Genomic DNA, 20,596 nt, shown 5'->3' with positions numbered 1-20,596 from the left:
TCGATTCAACTTGACTCGAATTTCATTTCACTTGACTTGATTTTAAAAAAATTCAAATTAAATTAAGATAATAAAATACGATCTGTAAACTCGATTAATTAAAAAAATTACTAAATTTCATCCAACGTTCACCCTACGTAGACCTGTCCATGGGCCGGGCCCGGAAAAAATTTTCGGCCCGCCTCCTAGGCCCGGGCCTGGCCTGGCCTAAAATATGGGCCTGAAATTTTGCCCAGGCTTGACCCGGGAAAAATATCATACGCCCGAGCTTGGCCCGGCCCGACCCATTTTTTAATAAACATTAAAAATTATTTTAAAAATAAAAAAATAAAAAATATTTTAAAAGTATTTTAAAATTAAAAAATATATATTTATTATATTCGGGCCGGACCGGGCCCGGGCTAAAAAAGTGGTGCCCGAGGCTCGGCCCTTTTTTTTAAACGGGCCTCATTTTTTACCCAAGCCCATATTTCGGGCGGGCCGTCGGGCCAGGCCGGACCGCCCGGCCCATGGACAGGTCTAGACCCTACGTATATTTAGTGGATAAAATTGTTTAGTTGATTTAGTGGTGGGGATGAACAAATCCAAATGTGGTAAAATTAACTAATACATTTTTTTAGAAAAATCAAACACATTTGAGTCGAAATAATAAGAAGATATCCAACTTTACTTCAAGGCTTCAACTTGTTTGATTCTTCTTGGGTAGCTCTCACGTAATCACTTTATTTTTGATCCAGTGGTAACAGGCCACATCAGCTGGCCCTCGTGCCCCCTCCTCCTTTGATGCTATACAAAAATATAATAAAAGAATAACTAATGGACATTAAGTTTTTTTCTTTAATTTTCTTTTTTTTTTTCATCCTAAAATTTCGATGTTCTTGGGTCCTTTGGGTCAAACTCGACGTCTCAACTCTCCTTGATCTTTCTCCCGTCTCGTCTCCATTTATATAAAGCTCATGTGTATATATAGATAGATATCGAGTTTTAGCGAAAGCGGTCTCTCTTTCTATATATGTGTGCAAGGATATGGGAGAGATAGATGGATGGATGGATTAACAGTCGTTGTTTGCGGGAGTAGCATCATCAAGATTCACATGCAACTGCACGGTGGCGATGATAATAATACTAACTCTCTTTCCTCTTTCTCCTTTCTTCCCTCCCTGTCCTAAATTTTATTGCCAAACATCTTTGAAAGTGAGAATCTTGATGATGCTGCATCGGCAATAAACGACTATACAAAACAAGGAAAAAAAAATTATACGAGTCTTTCGAGATATCTCAGTTGCAAATGTACAGTTTTGCACTTGTCAACAAAAAGAAGTTGATTCTTTCTTTGCAACTTCCCCCACCTTCTATTGTTTTCTGTTGTTGTCAGGTGGGTTTTTATTTTTCTTTTATACCAGTCTTGATTTCACGGGCTAATCTTTAAGTACTAATGAAGGGTTTCTCCATAAAATGGATTTGATGCTTTTATTACACGGCCTTTCTCTTTTTCTTTTTTTCGCTTTGCAGGGTATGTTAAGCCTAACGAATAGTGAATACTAGGGTGTTTCTAAAGGACTTTGACTTGTAGATCTATGATTATTCTTCTGAGTCAAATAAACTGCTACAGTGGAAATGGGTACCTTTTCATGGAGAACAGACTTTGCCCTGCAACCGAAAAAGATGGGAGCCTTGACATAAGAAGCTCTTAAGAGAATATGTCAAAAAGGTGAACTTTTATCATTGATCCATTTCTTTTCGTCTCTTGTGTTATCTTCTATTAAAAGAAATTAGATCCATTCCTATACTCTGCAGATCTTTGATTTTGATTATCTCATACTCAAGTTATTTGCAGATATACAGGCAAAGGAACAATCTTTCTGGTCTAATGAGCTTCGATGAAAGCTAAACAAGCTAGGGATGGTCGGCTCCAGGAGTGGTTCAAGCAGAAACTGTGGAAAGAAGGGTTAGAGAAATGAGGTATATACTAGATTTGTTTGTTTATGGGATTTGATGATATCAGCTAAATAGCTTACTGCTAAAATTTTGGTTCTTCCCACCACCTTTGTCTTCACTAGGGAAAAAGATTCAAAAGAAATTTGATTACATACTTTATAAAAACAAAACATTGTGGGCATTTTTCCAAGTGGATTATAACTGTAGAATCAGTAGATCGTTGAAAAATGGAACTGCTGTCCGGAACTTCATGTGTGGAGGAGAGATGATGGTGGGAACATGTCACATTGCCATTGCCATTGCCATTGTTTTGAGTTTGATGGGCTTTTGCACTAATCAGCCATCACCCTTTGTTGGTGGACCATCCACCAGAGGCGCATCTTTGCAACTTGGACCCTGAAACATGTTCTCTCTTTCTCTCTCAGACTATCCAGCCCCACCTATATGTCATCCCTTTCAATAATACACGTAACACATTAACTTGCTTCATAAAAGTCTCTAAATTTGCTTCTTCAGTCATGAAAGGGATAATTCAGTGTGTGTAAAATTATGGATATCCGTGTGCCTCTATCACTTTCCAAGCTTTGGTAATCATATATATGTATATGTTAAAGGTATATGCCCATAGTTTCTTTCAGCTAAGTTCCTTACTGCTGCATTAATTCTAAGCCAAAACTGACACGAAAAGTTTGGCCCACTAATTATCAACTCTAACACCGTATAACCTTATTATAAGTTACTAATTCTGGGAAATCCTTTTTTTACAGTCTGTTCTACTTTAAAGAGAAATAAAGCGTTAAGCGAAGAAAGTAGCAGTACTACGTCGTTAGCATGCGTAGTGTGAATCAACTTTCCTTTTGCATGTTGTAATTTCAATGTTTCCATCTGTTAGAAATGGGGTTCTTCTCTAGATTTGGCTTATAGGTCTTATGAAGCTCTTAGTTTTACTTTGGTTCGAAAAGCATTTAGAATTTATATATATTATATGTTAAACAAGTTCTTAGAAGAAAAAATATTTCAGGGTTTTCTGTGTATATATTGTGGTCTAGCAAGTATTACATATGGAAATTTGTAATGAGTGGGCATTGGAACTTGGGCCTTTAGCTTTGTTTTCTTCTCTAATCTTTATTTTGATCCGTTTAGTTCTCTCCCGTGAGTGAGTGTAGTCATCCACTCATCATTATACCTTGGATTATATCCGTCTCTCCTATTTTTATGGCAGTTATTTGAACATTATATACTTACACAGTTTCTTATCGACTTCTGTTTATTCATTTATGACAGTCAAATCAACAACTTAAATGTTCTTATATTTCATGTTCAGAAGTTGATTAACAAGCTAGCTTACAAAATATACTTTGTGCTATTTTTTCAGTTTGACTTTTGGGATATTATACTTGAGTAGTTGTGAAAGAATAGTTCTCCCACAAACTCAATGATCAATAGCTGAACCAAGTAAACTTCAATCGTTAGTTCCTTCATATTTGCTTAGAATGCTTTTTACAAAACTCACTGAATAATTTTAAACCTAATAAACTTGAAATCATGTTATTTCAAACTTTTATAATAGTTAGCTGGTAAATATATATATCGTATATTCTTCCTTAAAAGCATTGCAAATGCTTGTTTGAGAGAAATTATTCTGAAATTCTTGTTCATCAACTCTGACTGGTACTCATATGAAACATTACCCTTACCATCTGCTTTAATCTTAATAATCATCAGAATTACAGATGCTCATGGATTAGAAAATTGAAGTCTCATCTTATCATTAGTTAATGGTGGCCCCATTTTAATTTTTCTCTCGTTCTCCAAAAGAAAGACAAGGATGCATTGATACCGTACAATGGCTGCAGCTAGTACACATATGCAGTAACAGGAATCACTATATATATATATATATATATTTCTTTTTCTCATATATATCTGCTAAAACAAGAAGCCAGTTATAAGAGTGGAATATTTTCAAGCTTAGCCTAAAGCATTAGCTTATCATGATATTGTGGTTTTTATCATACTTGTTACTCTATTTGAGATCTTCTCTTATTTCTCACCGCCTTATATGTTGGTTCACAAACTGTAAGCTTAGTAATACTCCAGTCCAAAATGACTTAATATTTTCCCCTTTCAGCAAACATTGTTGACTATGAAATACAACAGTTTATCTAATCAAATTACAACCCAATTTTCCCCTTGTCTACTGTAACATATTTTAGTACACGTGTATGATAATTTTACTTTGTATTGTCATCTCTTGCAGTGTTAATTGTGTATATATAAATGAGTTGGCATCCTAAAGTCTAAGCTTGTGCTCAATCAATAGACTTGTTCGTTCTTGTACTTATATCTCTTATCTATCGGTCATTTTTTGAGACATGACCGAATATATATCGATATGATTCATTCTCCTTTCAGCTATTCTTAATGCACATCTGAAAATCTAAAGTACTGGTTATAATCAAGCACTACATATGCCTAGGGCATCTTAGCTATAGGAACCATGTCTAATAAAAACATTAGTACTGCAGCTGTGATGGAAGAAAGAAATCTAATTGTAGGATTCACCAGCTGGGACTCAGAGGTAAATTAGTATTTTGTCAACAAAATATTTCGCAGTAATGATTTCTATAAGTGGTCCTACTACTTTGTAAAACATATTCTTGTGGTGAGATTCCATGTCATGTCGTGTTATAGGCTGTCCGCTGGTACACTTGGATTATGATGATTTTCAGTTCTTTTGCAGAATTAATGCTGTAATGTTAGTTATGCTGTGATCTAGTTAAGTTGTCATTTAGATATTTTTTCATCAAATTATTTTTGTTAGTTTTTTATTGTTTTCCGAGGTTGGGAACGGGGTTAAGCAAAAAGTATGATTTCTCTATGATTCCATCGTTTCCATGGCAAATCAATTAAAAGAGAGGCAATGCTTGGTTGTAGCTACTGGATTTGACATCTTCACTGTTTCTCAAACTTTTTCAAATGCTGGATGGGTCATAGAGAATCGAACTGCTTTGCAAAAGGTGGAGTGGATGGCTCCAATATCTTCATGTTCTTGTTGCTGTGCTTATGCTGGTTGGATGGTATTGCTTTGCTGGTTGCTATGTGGGCTGCCGTTCCAGCTTTCGGGGTTGTTTGAATTGTCTTCGTCTTCGGTGGACTATTTTGTTGTTGATGATGTTATTCACAGGACTGTAGGGCCTGCTTGCGTGGTAATATTGTTTGCTGTAATACCTTTTTACCTTCAATAATATCAATAAAATTTTCAGAGCAAATATATATGTCGACAATTGATCTTGGTCTTAGGCATAATACAAGATAACTGTGAATTCTCTCTGATATTTGTGTTCTTTTGGGAAATTAGAGGTAGTGCACATTAGTTACTGATAACGAAAGTTGAAGTGCATGTGGTACAGTGTGAATATCAAAAGAAGAATTCAGATATTTGAGATGCTAGCTGTTGTTTGAACGAATGATGGGTGATGGTTTCCAACTCATCTCGATGCTGCGCACATACAACAACTAAACAACACATGGGAAATACACATATGGGGAAAAGAAATTTGATGAAGTAATACTTAAAAAAAGAAGAAGCTTTTCCTTCTTAGTTTACAAGTATTGATGAAATTATGTCTATATGCTTCGGCACCCCATGAAGGAAAAATGATATTGATATATTATCGTATAGGTTTTCGTCTTAGACTGGTTCATGCCGATGCATGTGCGTGCGTATGAAAAGTGGGATTAGCCATTTCAAGCAAGCTGGTCCCCAGCAAAATTTTGTCAAATGGTGATAGAATGTTTGTTGAATGGTCTCCAAAAGCCAGAATGGTCCGATTATGGTCCATCTGATCAGTGGGCGTGCACGTGGCAGGCATGCAAGTGAAGGACCAGCAGATGGGTCTATGGAATGAGATCTTTCACTGAAAAAAGAAAAGGGCAGCCGTGCCCATAATAATGTAATGAAGCTGAAAGGGTGCAGTAATTCATGCAACGTTATTGTTATGAAGACGCTAGTGGGTCAAAAACTCAAAGCTGTTAATAAGGCAGATGTGTATGGAGTATTAAACTTTTGCATCTTAGAGAAGTGGCAGGCGCAGTTGAATTTGATAGCAAAATTGCATTGAGAATAAAGCAGGATAAGGTTGAGTGGGGCAAAGCTAATCTGTTCGTCCCCCATATCCCTAAACATCTTCTAGTGGCTTTGAATGGCAATTCAGTAGAAGCGACCTTCCAAAGTTAGACTTACTGCTTGGTGTTTGAGAACAGATGGTCTTGTGCTTCCTGTCAACCACTCACCCACCGTGCTCGCAATTTAGTTTCTTCAAATCGATAAATTGATTTATTGGACATCAGATTTCAGTTTTGAATTTTTAATCGATTGTAAATTATTCTCAACATAATTAAAAGTTTCTTCTCATCTCATAAATTAGAAAATAATGTGCTTCAGCATATTCGAATTCAGGTCTTTCTGTATGGACAATAATACTCATAAAAATAATTAAAAAGTAATTAATAAAAATATTAAAATCAATTTAAGTGTGAATTTAATTGAATTGGTTTATTTCAATTGGTCTAAAACTTTTCTTGAATTAATATCTTAATCAATTCAGATAACATTCCTAAAAACTAACAGCAGGATTAAAGACTGAAATCAAATAATAATAGAATTTACAAATTATAATTAAAATAATAACTTTTTATTCTATAAATAAATAAAAATTAAAAAGCAAGCAAAACAAAAAGGTAAGTCCCTTCAACAAGAAACCAACAGATTAGGCCCAGTTTTAGATTCAGTCACAGCCCGAGAAAGAAGGTGGTGAAGCAGAACCGAAATCCAAGCTGAGAGGACACCTGAATTCAATTTTACAGTAATATGATTTAGAGAAGAGATTGAAATCCTGAATACAAACATATAAATAGTTGAGAATGGTTCATCCTTAATGGATTTTAAGAATTTAAATAAACAATTTATCCCTCAAATTCAGAAAAGGAAATTGTCCTTTTTTTCTTCTAAATCAATAATTTATTTATAAATTATTTAAAAGTATAATTTAGATGAATATTTATGTAAGACTCTTGAGAGGTGATTTGTGAAAAAAGAAAAGAAGGATTGATTTAGAGGTATTGGCAGTCCAGTTGGGTCCCCAACTCCAAATGACTCTCCAAAACTTTCTCAACACCCTCAAAACTGTTAAGAAATCCTCGGCTTCAACCCTTTCCCCCAAACACTTTCAACACCTTCCCGACTTTATCTCCCACTTTCTAAAACCTGCCACCCCCCTCGATGCCTCTGCTCTCCCCTCTCTCACCCCCACCACTTTTCGTGATATCCTCTCTAACCCAGATCTCAAAGCCTCCAAGTGCTTTCGTTTCTTCAACTTTGTTGCCAATAACCAATCTTTGCTTTCCTTCAAACCCCATCTTCAGGATCACTTGATCCTTATTTGTAGGCTCCTGAAAGCCAGGCTGTTTGCCGATGCTGAAGCCATGTTGAAAACTTTGTCTGTTGATGAGAATCTCAGGTACCCTTTTCTTGTTATAGCTTCCGCTGTTGAGAATTGCTGTTTTGAGTCTAAAGTTACCACAAAGTTGTTTAATTTCATGCTTAAAGTTTACTCTGATAATGGGAATTTTAGTGAGGCATCCAAGACATTTGATTATATGAAGGATAATGGGATTAAGATCAATGAGAGAACTTGTACTGTTCATTTAAATACTCTTAAGAAAGCGGATGAATTGGGGTTGGTTTTAGATTTCTTTGGTCAAATGGTACAATCAGGTCTTGAAATTTCTGTTTATTCATTGACATGTGTGATTGATGGAATGTGTAGAAATGGGGATATAAAGAAAGCTAGAGAGATAATGGAGGAGATGTCTGGCAGAGGGATTAAACCTAATGTAATAACTTTTAATATATTGATAGATTCGTGTGTAAAAAGATGGGACTTTGAGGAGTTGGATTTGGTGTTAGGTTTGATGAGAAAAGGGGGAGTAGGATTTAATGTGGAGACATATAAATTTCTGATTGATGGGTATTCAAGCTATTGGAAAATTGAAGCAGCTGAAAGGTTGGTTATGGAGATGCATGACAAGGGTTTGAGAGTTGATACTTATTTGTATAATTTGATGATAAATGGGTATTGTAAATTAGGAGCGATAGAGAGTGTGTTATTGTTGTTAGGCAGAATGAGGGATAGAGGTGTAAAGCCAAATGCTGATACATTTTGCCCTATAATAAATTGGTACTCTAAGGTTGGAGGAATGGAAGTGGCTATGAAGTATGTGGAGGAGATGCAAAAGATGGGATTTGAGTTGGACAAGGTTATGTATGACATGTTGATTGATAGATTTTGCCAGAATGGAATGGCTGATGAAGCTTTTGAGTTGCGAATCGATATGGAGAGGAAAGGATTTCAAGCTGATATAGCTGTATTTAATCAGATGGGGGAAATATTGTGTGAAACTTATCAGACTGAGAAAGCAAAGATGCTTATGAACATAATGATTAAAAGGGGTATATGCCCGAAGGCGGTAAGCTTCACATCTGCAATCAGCTAATATTGCAGGAGTGGGGATGCTGCGTCATGAGACTCATAATGTTACTCAGTGACTTGGAACTTATTTGATTTGGTTGAGCATTTTTGTATCAGATGCATCTAAGTGCTCCAACGCCAATATATACAATGTTAACGTAGGATTCGTGTCTTAAATTGACATCCTAGATGAGGTAGTTCTCCCGCTTAATTGTTTATGCAATAAGATTTGTATTCCAATTTCCTCCTAGACAATTAGCATTTCCACTTGTAAAGAATTATTGCTTTTTTCCTGCATGTTTTCTCTCTTCTTTCTTGTTGTTCACCCTTCATGCTAAGGTTGAGTGAAAAACTGGAAGGAAAAGTGAAAAGAAAATAAAATTTGAGTGTGTTTGGTATTCAAGAAAATAAAAGAGTTGACTATTTTTCATTTTAATACATAATAAAAAATTATAAGAGGAGAGAAATTGAGAGATGTAAGTTCAAACTTACGCAAATTTAAATATGTTTTATTTATTTTTCTTTCATATTTTTTCAACTCTACTGAGTAATGAACAGACAAATTTTTTTTTTTTTTAGATTTTACATTTTTCCTACCTAGAACGTCAATGAAAAAAAAATGTATATATAGTGTTTTTTATCTCTATATTTTTTTAACTTGACAGAATGGTTAGAGCACATATCCATGAAGGTGCTAAAGAGACTCATACCTTCACTGTCTCTTTTTTCTGTGAGCTTAATTTGATTTCCATGGTAGCTTCATCACTGGTTCTTATTACAATAACCTGGTCACCGCTTATTGCCCCTTGGTCAAACTCAATTTCAATGTGGGGTTTCTGTAAACATTGAACCAAGCAAGTGCAGGAGTGATTAGCAGAAATCATGAGAAACAAATAATGGCAGCATGGGTTTATAACAATAAAAACGTACTTGACGTTTTTGTAGTAAATGCATTGGCATGTAATTAGGCTTTTACTATTTGCGTCAGATCGAAATTGAAAGAGATTCTCTCTCAATAATTAAAAAGCTCAGCACATAAGATCAATGCCCATGTTGAAGATGGAAAGTTCTAATCAAACATTTCAGATAGTGTAGGCTCATTCATGCTCATAGAGTAGCTCATTTATTGACAAAAGAGGGTTTAAAATGAACAATACGGAGCTACTCTGAAACATGAATGGAGAATAGTTTTCTTTGCTCCATTTATATACATGTTGAAATCTTCCATCATCACTGCGTTGTGAGGATTTAGGTGCGATGAACTAGTTGGGCTTGGAACTATTTTATTTTATTTTGCTTTGTCTTCGTGTTTCTTTTTATATAAGTTTTAAATTTTCAAACTATGTTATTTTATGTTGTCTTTGTTTCCTTTAAATAAGATTATGGCGTATTTGAACATTTCTTCCTATTTCATAGAGGCGCTTATTTATACCCGTTGGCATCACACATAATGATTTTTTTGGGGGGGGGGGGGTGCTGGCGAGGGATAAAATGGTTACTGGAATCCTCGCTTTTTAAAGCATCATTGCCCTTTCCCAACATGAGAGTAAACTAAATGACCCGGTAAATTACACAAAGCCAGGAAAAGATTAGTTATAAAACTAAAATGCGATGAACAAAATTTGTTCCGCTAATTCTAAGGAGCCCCAGAAAGAATGGGATCACTGATTATGGATCCATTATTATTCCCCATGGGCGGAATGCCGAGGGAGGGTTTTGTTGTCTGCACATTACCTAATGACAATCCCCTCTCATCCTTCTCCATAACACCGAAGGGTGGTAATAGCAGAGTGGCTCAGACAACTGCTCTCCTCCGCTTTTATGGTAGGCATTCAAATTGTTGTTATATTGATCCTCTCTTGTGTGGATTGCTTGGTCCCACACATCCTGCATTGCCAGGTCATCATACTCTTCATCCGACTTTGTTGACCCCTCATCAACAGAGCCTACCTATACAACAGAAATCAATAAAATTTTTAGTAGCATTCATTCCCAATCTTAAAGCTGTAGGAACTTAATGCCATTTCAATCATTCAACTTTCACAAAATGAATGTCATAAAACAACATATATAACGAACTAATAATAACTCCTCTAGGTATAATTGCGTAGCTTGCAAATTCTCTCTAAAACCAATGTCATAATGATATACATTTTTCATCTCTTGGACAATCTAACACAAGTTCATTGTCATACCTCTTCAAGGTCTCGTTTGTCACAGTCATCACTAAAATCCTCATCACTGTCCACCTCGGGTGGATCGTCAACTTCTTCATCACTGCCGAACACTGAGTTTTCCTCCATTAGCTGTCAGACAGAAATAGAATAAAAAAACTGAGTCTAATATAATAAAGCAATAATAATTAAGACTAGTAGCATTAAAAGTAAATTCAGTTTTTTTTGTTCATCTCATTTGACATTAGCACATCAAAGATAACTACAAGCATTGATAAAGAAATTTCTAAAAGGAAAAGAAAAAAACTGTAAGATACTACCTCCTTTGAAGGACCATCAGACATTCTTGGTGAGCTGCAGCAGGAAGATTGGTATCTACTACCATTATCAGTCCCATCAAATCTCGACTCATCTACACTTCCAGCATGACTTGTGCCTCCATCACTAGGCCAGGCACTAATTCCATAGTGGCCAAATTGAAGATTAACAGGTTCAGCCTTGCCGATTGTTAAAGGTCCATACAAGGGCATGCCACTCAAACCCTCAGTTCCATGGCCAGAGATGGGCCTCCCATTACTATCAATGGATTCAACTGACCAAGCCTTCGCCACAGATCCATCTTTGTTAAGAAGAGCCATTAGTTGCCTAGAAGAACCACTCCTGTGGATCAATTGAAACATACCCTTGGAGCTCAGTGAATTGGCAGCACACTGATTCCGGTATTCCTCATCAATGACAGCGACTGTATTTGTTATAGGATCATACAGTGTCTCCCCAGCTTCGCGCCTACGGAGGCAACTGAAAACTGTTGCATGTATGGCTGCCACACTTTTGTCAACATTTGTGTTGTTTATTTTGGGGACAAAATGCTTGTCAGCTCGTTTACATAGATAATCTTGTATTGTCCTGATATTCCTTATATACTTCACATACTTATTTTTAGCAGGGTCCAATGTCATGTACTTCGCACGAACTGCAAATCTTTCCAAGTGTTTGTCTTCATTTGTAATGTAAATCATGAATGGTATGATTGAGGGGTGTTTCTTCATAAGCCCCATCTGCACATGAAGATAAAGAATAAATATAAAAAATAAAAGAGGCAATGAGATCCGATGGCAGGGAAACAACCAAATGTCTACTTACAACAAAATTAAGGCTTAGGTGAACACCCTCGACTACTACAGACTCTTTCCTCTCTTCCCATGCAGTAATTAGTCTGTCTAGACTGTCAATGACCATCTCACTTTGTGCCTTGAATCCTTCGACTGCCATCTGTCTGGGACCGATCAATTCAGTACCAGTAGAATTACTCTCCCCTGGCCTGGCATCAGACTTGCCAGCTGAAGTAAGATCAGCTAGCTCACTCTTCGACAGTGACTGAGAAATGCCAGCCAACTTTTTTGCTCTTTTTTTAGCCTTAGCTTCTGTAACAGCCACAGGATCCAAGCACTCCCCAGCATGGTAGGTTGAAGCCCAGAGTAAAGGATTTTCCTTCTCATTTACAAAACTCCGCATCATGTGACGAATAGAGTCTGTTGAAATCACAGTTGTAATTCCCAACCTACTACCCTGCATGTAATTATCAAAAGCACAAAGATTAGCGATGTAAGAGAATGTAGTTAGAGAGCCACTAGCACCACGCAAATTGTAGATATGTAAAATAAAGATACCAGCAAAGCAGACAAAGTAGATTTGCCACAACCACTAGTGCCACACAACAGCACAGTAACAGATTCCTTCTTCTCTCGGATTCTGCAATGAAGACCAAATACAATTACAATGGGAGACAATACACCTTACATTAAAAATTTACTTGGTACTTGTGATAATAAAGAAAATCATGCTTGAATAGTCTATCTATTGAAATATATTCTAGGAATGTTTTGTCATGTCAAATAAGACACAATAAAAAAGTGTGAATTACAAATCTCCATGCTATCACAACACAATCACCTCTAGAAATTTGCAAGAGAAGAGGAAATTTAAACGAATTGGGGCATATTCCCCACGCAAGAATTGAATTTATGACATACATTATAGCAATTTCTTATTGCAAGTATAAGTAGTCATACAATACCTGCATGCCAGAACCAAGTCAGCCCTCTGGTTAGGACCAACATACTTGTATTCAGCCAGAGCATCACAGACAACATCTAAGAAAGCTTCTCTTTTAACAACTACAGATGTACGTCTTTTGTACAGCTCAAATGGTATACCCTTATTTCTATCATCTTCGTTTGAAGTTAAACGGCTGCCTGCCTCTGCTCTTTGGAAGTCATTAAAGTTAGAATAGGCATCTTCCTTTTCAGAGTTCCATCTCAAACCATCAGAATTCAATGTCTCACTTCCCTGTTGAAGAAGTGAACTGTAAGAAGCTTCACTTCTTACCAACTCAAAAACCCGGCTGCTAATCTGGTAAGAAATACAGAGAATGCATTCAGCAAGAGGATCTACTTTCCATAACAACTAAGGAACAAGAGAAAAAAACACTTATGTCAAACTAGAAAATTAAATATGAAACGACATATCTCAACAACTACAGCGTAAAAGCAGACAAGAATTCTGATTGAGGAAATGACCAAGCGTCAATCTCAACATGCATACATACATAAAGCAACTGATTCTAGTCTCAACCTCTCACTGAAGATGATAAGGAAGATTTCTCTCCCAATTGGAAGCAGAAAGCAATTTACAAATAGAAAATTAAACAGACAACATGAATATTATTAGGCAATAAAATCACTAGGGCCCACATCATGACATGGTAGAACAAGATCCAGAACCCGGCGATGACAGCTAAATGGAAACAGATCAGAACTAATTCCGTCATAATTGATTTCGTTCATTTGCAGAAGTCCCAACAAATTTTCCGGAAATAAATAGGAGCATCTCGTTTTTAAAGGTAGAATGAGAAGTTATATTCAGTCGAAATTCTATGACAACGACAGAAAGATGATTCTTTGACAAACTGAAGCAAAAATAAAATAAAATCGCTGCTACTATCAAAATCTTAAAATATGATAGTTTTGACTCGGCATTAAAACTAAAAAGCATATAAAATTGGAAAGGAATTTTATGAACACGTTATCAGAAATACAGATCTAACAACTCAGCATCCACATTTTAATTTTATAATTTCATAAGTATAGTTTATCAATCGATCAAAAAGGAAAAAAAAAGTTTTATCAAACGAAAAAACCATAATTCGCTGAAATTTAAAAAAAAAAAAAAAAAACCTTGAAAGCATGACGAGCTTTGCAGCCCATGAGTTGGAGGGTGCTTTGAAGAACAGGACGCGTGTATCGGAACGACGACGTCTCCTTGTCCCTCTTCTCACCTTCGTCGACCACCACTATATACAACACCTTCGCTAACTCTCCCATCTTCAGTATCTCTGCGCACCAAAATGAAAAAAGAAAAAAATAAATCAAATCAGAACGTCAACGTTGTGAAATAACGCAATGCAGGATAATAGATGAAGAGCAGTAGAGAAATCCAACCTGAAATTATATACAGCGAAATCACCTGAAAAGAAAAACAAGAAACAATTGCCCGAATGGGGAAGAGAGAGGAAAAAAGGGGGACTTTTAGGGTTTATTTTGTCTATGACTCATGAAATACGAGAAAAGCCAATCTGAAGTAGGAGCGAAGAAAATCAGAGGGAAATCATCGGTAGCAATGTGTTGATGGAGTCATCACTATGCCACGAATCACGCGAGCCTTCCACGAGTCCCTTATTTCCTTGTACTTCTTTCCTTGTCTTCAATGCAAAAACCCGATCGGAGGAAGGAAACAGGCTGACATCACCTTCTGTGGGAGAAGGAATTACTTTTGGTTTTGAGGGAAGCAAGCATCGGGAAAAAGAGTATTTATAATTTGTAAACTGAAACGGGTAGGAGTGCGGGCCCTTCCATTCTATTGGCACGTGTAAGATGAGCGGCAATTGAAGTAAAATCTAAATAGTATAGGGCGTAAAGACGAAAATCTTCGCTCTCCTCGTCTGGCTTCAAGTAATTCTTCAATATTTTTTTTTAATTTCACATCATCTAAAATTCTAATTGCTGATTTGAGAGTGTTAAATTATCCGATTTTAAATTCAAATATCAGATAAAAAGTTAAAATACTAAAAGTAGAGAAATTGACTACTGTTCATCTAATTCTGCCCCATTACCATACTAATCAAATGCAATTAGAAATAATTCATTCCCGCAATTACATTATTGTTTTTCTCTTTGAAATTTACATCATTGACTTTAACCGACCATAATTAAGGGAAATCATTTTGCTTTCTCTTTTTAAATTCTTTACTCTTTTTTTCATACAACCGAGTCCAACTCAATCCAAGGCAGCGTTGAGATTGATAATGTAAAGTGGTGGAATAAGATAGCCTTGTATATTTTAAATAAATTATAACATTACAAAGTAGTTTGTTGTTCTCTTATTTCCAAGAAGAACCAAAAAAAACAAAACAAATGTTAATATTGAACCCATCCACTACCATCTATAATTTGTTTCCCACTTTAATCAATATCTTATTATACATTTTGATGTTATTATATAAATTGTTTTGCTCACATTATTTGTATATCTATTGACAGGGGCGTAGTTAGGGGTTGGTAGGGACCCGACCACCTCTAAAATGATTTTTTTTTCATTTAGTTCCTTTCAATTTTTAAAAATTTTAAATTAGTAAAGTTAAAATTGCACTTTGGTCCCCTAAAAATGTTAAATTTTTTATTTAATCTTTTTAAAATTATAAAGATATAGGTTATTAAAGCAGTGCAATTGTATTTTTATTATTGTAAAAAATTATAATTTAATCTCAGCCCCCTAAAAAAAAAATTTTGACTTTGCCTTTGTGTATTGATAAAATTGTTAATAAAGTTGGTGTACAAAATTAACTCAATACCATGTCAATGGAAATGATAATAACATGATAAATAATTGAAATGCATTTAATATTATTAATAAGGAGGAGACAAGTAGGGTTCTCACCTTAAAATGGAAATTTTATGTTTTAGCCCTTTAAAATCTAAATTAGTTTTTATTTTAATTTGGTACATATTGCTTTTTAGTTTCAAATATTATGTTATATTATCTTTAAATGCACACATATTTTTAAACATATAATTTTCACACACATATAAATGATAAAATTTATAGGTAACTAAAGCACAATTTTACATGTAAACTCGTGTATTCAAACAAACCAAATATCCAAGTCATGAAAGTGTTTAAAAAAAGACTATAGTTAATGACATTATATTAAAAACAATCCTATAGGACTAAAGGGATGGTAATAGGTTCGGTTCTCGTATCGATCTTATATTAACATTAATTGGCAGGGTATTAAAGATGTTAGTTCAAGACATTTGATTTTTAGTAATAAAATTGCTGAAACATGGAAAGTACACTTTCTCCTTTATTGTTATTGAAGTTATAAGGCCAGTATTTTACTTGGTGAAAAATGTCAAGATATTTTTGAAACATAGCCAATGGTGAATCCATGAAGATTAATGTGTTTGAAGAATTATTAACCATTGAAAAGTTGACCAAAATCGTGAAAATATTACCAAAACAGTATTGGATTGTGTACCGTGGCTCTGGGCAAACCGGCCATGAAGAGGAAAACCAGTCAAACCAAAACAAACCCACTTACTTACCCTTTAAGGTTTAATGAAAATAAATTAACCTTTAAAGTTTATTTATTTAATTTGTTTAAAGCTGCTTTTTTTAATGAATTTTATTAATTACTTATTATTCTTCAATTTTTGTATTCAATCATTTTAAATTTAAAAAATAAAATTTTAATTATTATTAAATTAATTTATAAGCTACATCATGTTCTAATATTATCATATGTTAAATATAACATATTTTTCAATTAGTATATATAAACTTTTTGTTGAAGTTACAAGTACAACCATATTGCAATTACAACAAGTACATGCACATAACTATATAACCAAAATTAATCTTTAGTATGATCAAACCAATAACTATAATACATTCAAACTTAAGTATGGTAAGAGATAAACGAGAATAAATATGCACTAGTATCCTAAATATGATTTACAAATAGTGAGACTAGAATCTAAGATCATAGAGTTTTCAGAGTTTTAATCTTGCCATTAAATTCCACTCACAAAATAAACATTAAAAGATGGATTCATCTTTACTCAAATAGTGCGATTAAAGTTGTCTCAAGAGATGTTGCTTCCGGTAGAGTGATCAAAGACAATCAAGGGAGGTGGATTCTTGGATTTAACAAAAGGTTGGATCAATGCTCTGTTTTTAATGCTGAACTTTGGGATATTCTAGATGGTCTGCTTCTTTTACAAAATAGGCACTGTAATAAAGTGTTGATCAAAACGAATAGCATGAAGGTTCTTCAGGCCATTCAGGAAACTTTCACATTGACATCTACCTAAGCTCTTATCAGACATATTCATCAGCTGTTGCAGGAAGTTAGTCAATAGGAACTTGAGTATATTCCTAAAGAAGAGAACTCAAAAGCTGACTCTGTCACCAAGATAGCATTTGAAAGGAATGAAGGCTTATAATTATTTACAAAAAAATCCATTAAATTTTACTAGATAATTGTACCTAACTTATCTAGTTTTTTATCCAAAAAAAAATCATTGGTTGTAAGTTTATTTTTTAAAAAATGTTATTGATGATAAATATATTTTATTTAAATTTAAATTTAATTATATATATTAATTTTGAGACATTCTTTTTTTCTTTATTCCTTTACATAAAATACATCTCAATATTAATATGTAATTGAATTAAATATTTAGTTGAAAATAAAAATATTTTTATGAAAAAACCATATATTTAATTAATTAAAACAGAAAATAATAAACAAAATAGAAAATACATAGATAAATAATATGCTCATAATTATCTTTTTAATTTATTTGAAGTTCCATGGTTGGTTTTGTAAAATTTGAGTAAAATGGCCACAACAAGTGCCCCCACTTGGCTTAATCAACTTATCTTCAACAATAATCAAAAGAAAACCTATCTTGAACGAAACTATCAAATATTTATAAAATAATCCAATGCATTAAAAAAAAACTAAAATGATGAGGTATCTATATTAATATCGCATAAGCTCTTAAAATACTCGTTAACGTTATAATTAGAACAATTGGATATTGTTATCAGTCATGGACAACGACCAGGCACCTTGTCGTTGTGCTTTGAGTTGTCAATCTGTGCTTTTTCATATTATAATGCCATCTTCGGTGCGACATAACTTAGAAAGTGTAAAACACGGTTTGAACACGCTCACGGTCTAATGCAGTAGGGGAGAATTTCAAGGCTACCTCATTGCTCTTGGCTTTACCTTAACGACTTTAACTAATCCCACCTTATAAATAAACAAGCTACGTTATCAACCGCCCATCGATATGACCTGCCTTAGTATTAAAGTCCACTTGAGAGAGTTAAACTGGATTTTCCTTTCCCTAACTCAGAAGGGAATCCAGGTGCTGGCTCGTGCTTCGACCCTTTAAAATGAAAAATTATTATTTTAGTTCTTTAAAAAAATTAAAATTTTAAATTAGTAAAAGTAAAATTATACTTTAACCTTCTTTAAAATTATAAAATTTTAATTTAATCATTTAAAAATAATAAAATATAAATTATTAAAAATTAAAATTTCATTTTATCCCCTAAAAAATGTCCGACTTCACACTGCCCTAACTCCCAACTAGACCTGTCCATGGGCCGGGCCGGGTTCGGGCCGAGCCCACAAAAAATTTTTAACCCGTTCACTAGGCCCGGCCCAAAATATGGGCCTGAGATTTTGCCCAGGCCCGGCCCGAAGAAGAAATATGGGCCCGAGCCCGACTCGGCCCGTTTTTAATTAAAATTAAAATTAAAATTATTTTTTTAATAAAATTAAAACTAATTGTTATTAAAATTATCAAATTATTAATTATTAATTGTTAATTGTTAATTGTATTAATTGTTGTAATAAAATCTAACATTTGATTAGTAAATTTATCAAATTATTAATTGTATTAATTGTTGTAACAAAATATAACATTTGATTAGTAAAACAAACTTGATGTTTTATTATTATTATTTTGTAACACTAATCAAGGAAATGGAAGTAAATAAACTTAAAATAAAAAACTATTACATTTTAAAAATAAAAAATATATATTTAATATTTTTTAAGGGGCGGGCCGGGCACGGGCCAAAAATCTAGTTCAAGTCTGCCCATTTTTAAAACGGGCCTAAAATTTTGCCCAAGCCCATATTTCGAGCCTATATTTTTACCCAAACCCTCCCATATTTCGAGCGGGCCGTCGGGCCGGGCCGGGCCTCCCGGCCCATAGACAGGTCTACTCCCAACAAAAATATATATTAAATTGCAGTTCTCTCCGTCTGACTCTGCAGATGATTCGATAGGATAGGGCGATGGGTCGCCTTAAGTTATGCAACATTCCTAGCTTCCACGTTGAGTAGTAGACTTTATAAGTTGTTCGAGATTGTGGATGGTTGGTATCCTTTCAAATTCAGTAAATTTCTTTTTATAATTTTTTGAAATTTATATATATTTTTTATTTTTTTAAGTTTTAGTAAATGCTTACATTTTTTGAGTTTTTTAAAATTTAGATTTAACTGACGATATGTAATGTGTGGCACGAGTAAGTTGATCGTGATTGATTGGTATCATTTCAACTCAATAGAAAGTCAGATTTAAATGCCAAATTGGATAAAAAAATTTAAATGTGTGTTTAAAAATTGAAACTAAATTTAGGTATGGATAAATATATCTACCCGTAAAAGAAATAAGAAAGAAGGTTTGAATTTCCAAGTGTGAATAGTGCGGTTGGCAAAAACCTTTGACGAGGTAGGTAACAGGACTAAACTCCAAATAAACCATGGGTACACAATCCAATGCGATGGATGAACTTAACTTTCGTCCCCTTCTCCACTGGGAAAAATTTCCAAATATTACAGCGGTGTTGGCGCCCCCATCCATGAGTCTGCGCCTGTGCATTTCATGTGTTTATTTTCATTACAATTCTTATAAACAACCAATACTAATGAACGCATGTTTAAAATTGTAATCTGCTTTTTGGAGAAAAAAATGAGTAATGTGTTTAAAAACTCATATTATAATTAAACTGAAATGGATACACATTTATTGTGTTATTGTTGTGGCAAATTACCCTTTTACCCAGGGGAGATGGATGGCAATAACAATAAAATTGATTGTAGTTTTGAAGAATATTGACATCGTCAATTCGAGAGGTCTTGACTTCCAACAATCAAAGAAAAAGTCATATATTCCATACCCAAAACAAGGGGCCCTTCATATTCTACAATCTAAGATAGAAATAGAATCAAAGGAAGATATAATAAAGCTTTAAAATGTCTACTAAAACATTGTTGTAATTATAGCAAAGCTAAGAAGAAGATGGGAAAGTTGGAAAGATACACGCAAGGTATACATTAAATCTTGAATTTAAATGAAATTTGGTTTTGTTTTTTCATACAATCTATGTGTATGATTTATTTATTTATTTTAATGTGTTTATATTTTTATATTTTGATAAATTTTAAAAAATTAGAATTTATGATGTCATGATTTTCTTCTCTCAACTTAGATCACATTTAATTTTTGTATAAAATTTTAATTAATATGTTATAATTTAATATAATGAATATATGAAAAGAATCTATTCTGTTAGATGTTCACTATCTACAATATATATAATTTTCCTTGGTTGGAAATGGATTGCAAAGAAAGCATCGGTGGTGCAGGTGGAGAGAATCGTTGCTTTAATCTGCGTTTTCAACATTTTAGCAAAAAACATTATATGCTTTAAAAAGACCTATCCAATAGGATAACATCTATACTCTAATTGCTAGTTAAATATGTTTTTATTTATTTAAAAAATATAAACATAAATAAAAATGAACATA

General features: G+C 34.0%; 2 protein-coding genes and 1 long non-coding RNA gene across 4 annotated transcripts; 2 read left to right on the top strand and 1 right to left on the bottom strand.

Annotated features, from left to right (window-relative positions):
- The first annotated feature begins 797 nt into the window (after positions 1-797).
- LOC105770690 (uncharacterized) lies at positions 798-5,210 on the top strand. 2 transcript variants are annotated; one of them, XR_001126288.2, is made up of 3 exons: positions 864-1,375; positions 1,513-1,711; positions 1,838-5,210. It is a non-coding gene; the product is annotated as an uncharacterized LOC105770690 (long non-coding RNA). The 2 variants fall into 2 exon arrangements; XR_001126284.2 differs by having other exon boundaries at positions 798-1,711.
- Positions 5,211-7,025: 1,815 nt separating this feature from the next.
- On the top strand, positions 7,026-8,884 carry LOC128041276 (pentatricopeptide repeat-containing protein At2g28050). The gene has a single exon (XM_052630948.1). The coding sequence runs from the start codon at positions 7,093-7,095 to the stop codon at positions 8,494-8,496; it is 1,404 nt and encodes a 467-aa protein (XP_052486908.1). The 5' UTR covers positions 7,026-7,092; the 3' UTR covers positions 8,497-8,884.
- Positions 8,885-10,018: 1,134 nt separating this feature from the next.
- On the bottom strand, positions 10,019-14,480 carry LOC105768888 (P-loop NTPase domain-containing protein LPA1 homolog 1). The gene is given in 9 exon segments (XM_052630947.1): positions 10,019-10,239; positions 10,242-10,421; positions 10,667-10,777; positions 10,966-11,703; positions 11,789-12,214; positions 12,316-12,397; positions 12,723-13,057; positions 13,882-14,039; positions 14,146-14,480. Coding segments are annotated over 8 exon segments (2,151 nt in total). The 5' UTR covers positions 14,029-14,039; positions 14,146-14,480; the 3' UTR covers positions 10,019-10,107.
- Between the last annotated feature and the right edge of the window lie 6,116 nt (positions 14,481-20,596).

The sequence above is a fragment of the Gossypium raimondii genome, chromosome 5 (genome assembly GCF_025698545.1).
Source record: "Gossypium raimondii isolate GPD5lz chromosome 5, ASM2569854v1, whole genome shotgun sequence".
NCBI classification, from domain to species: domain Eukaryota; kingdom Viridiplantae; phylum Streptophyta; class Magnoliopsida; order Malvales; family Malvaceae; genus Gossypium; species Gossypium raimondii.
Note: the sequence above shows the minus strand (reverse complement) of the source record. Positions and strands in the feature narration are given on the sequence as shown.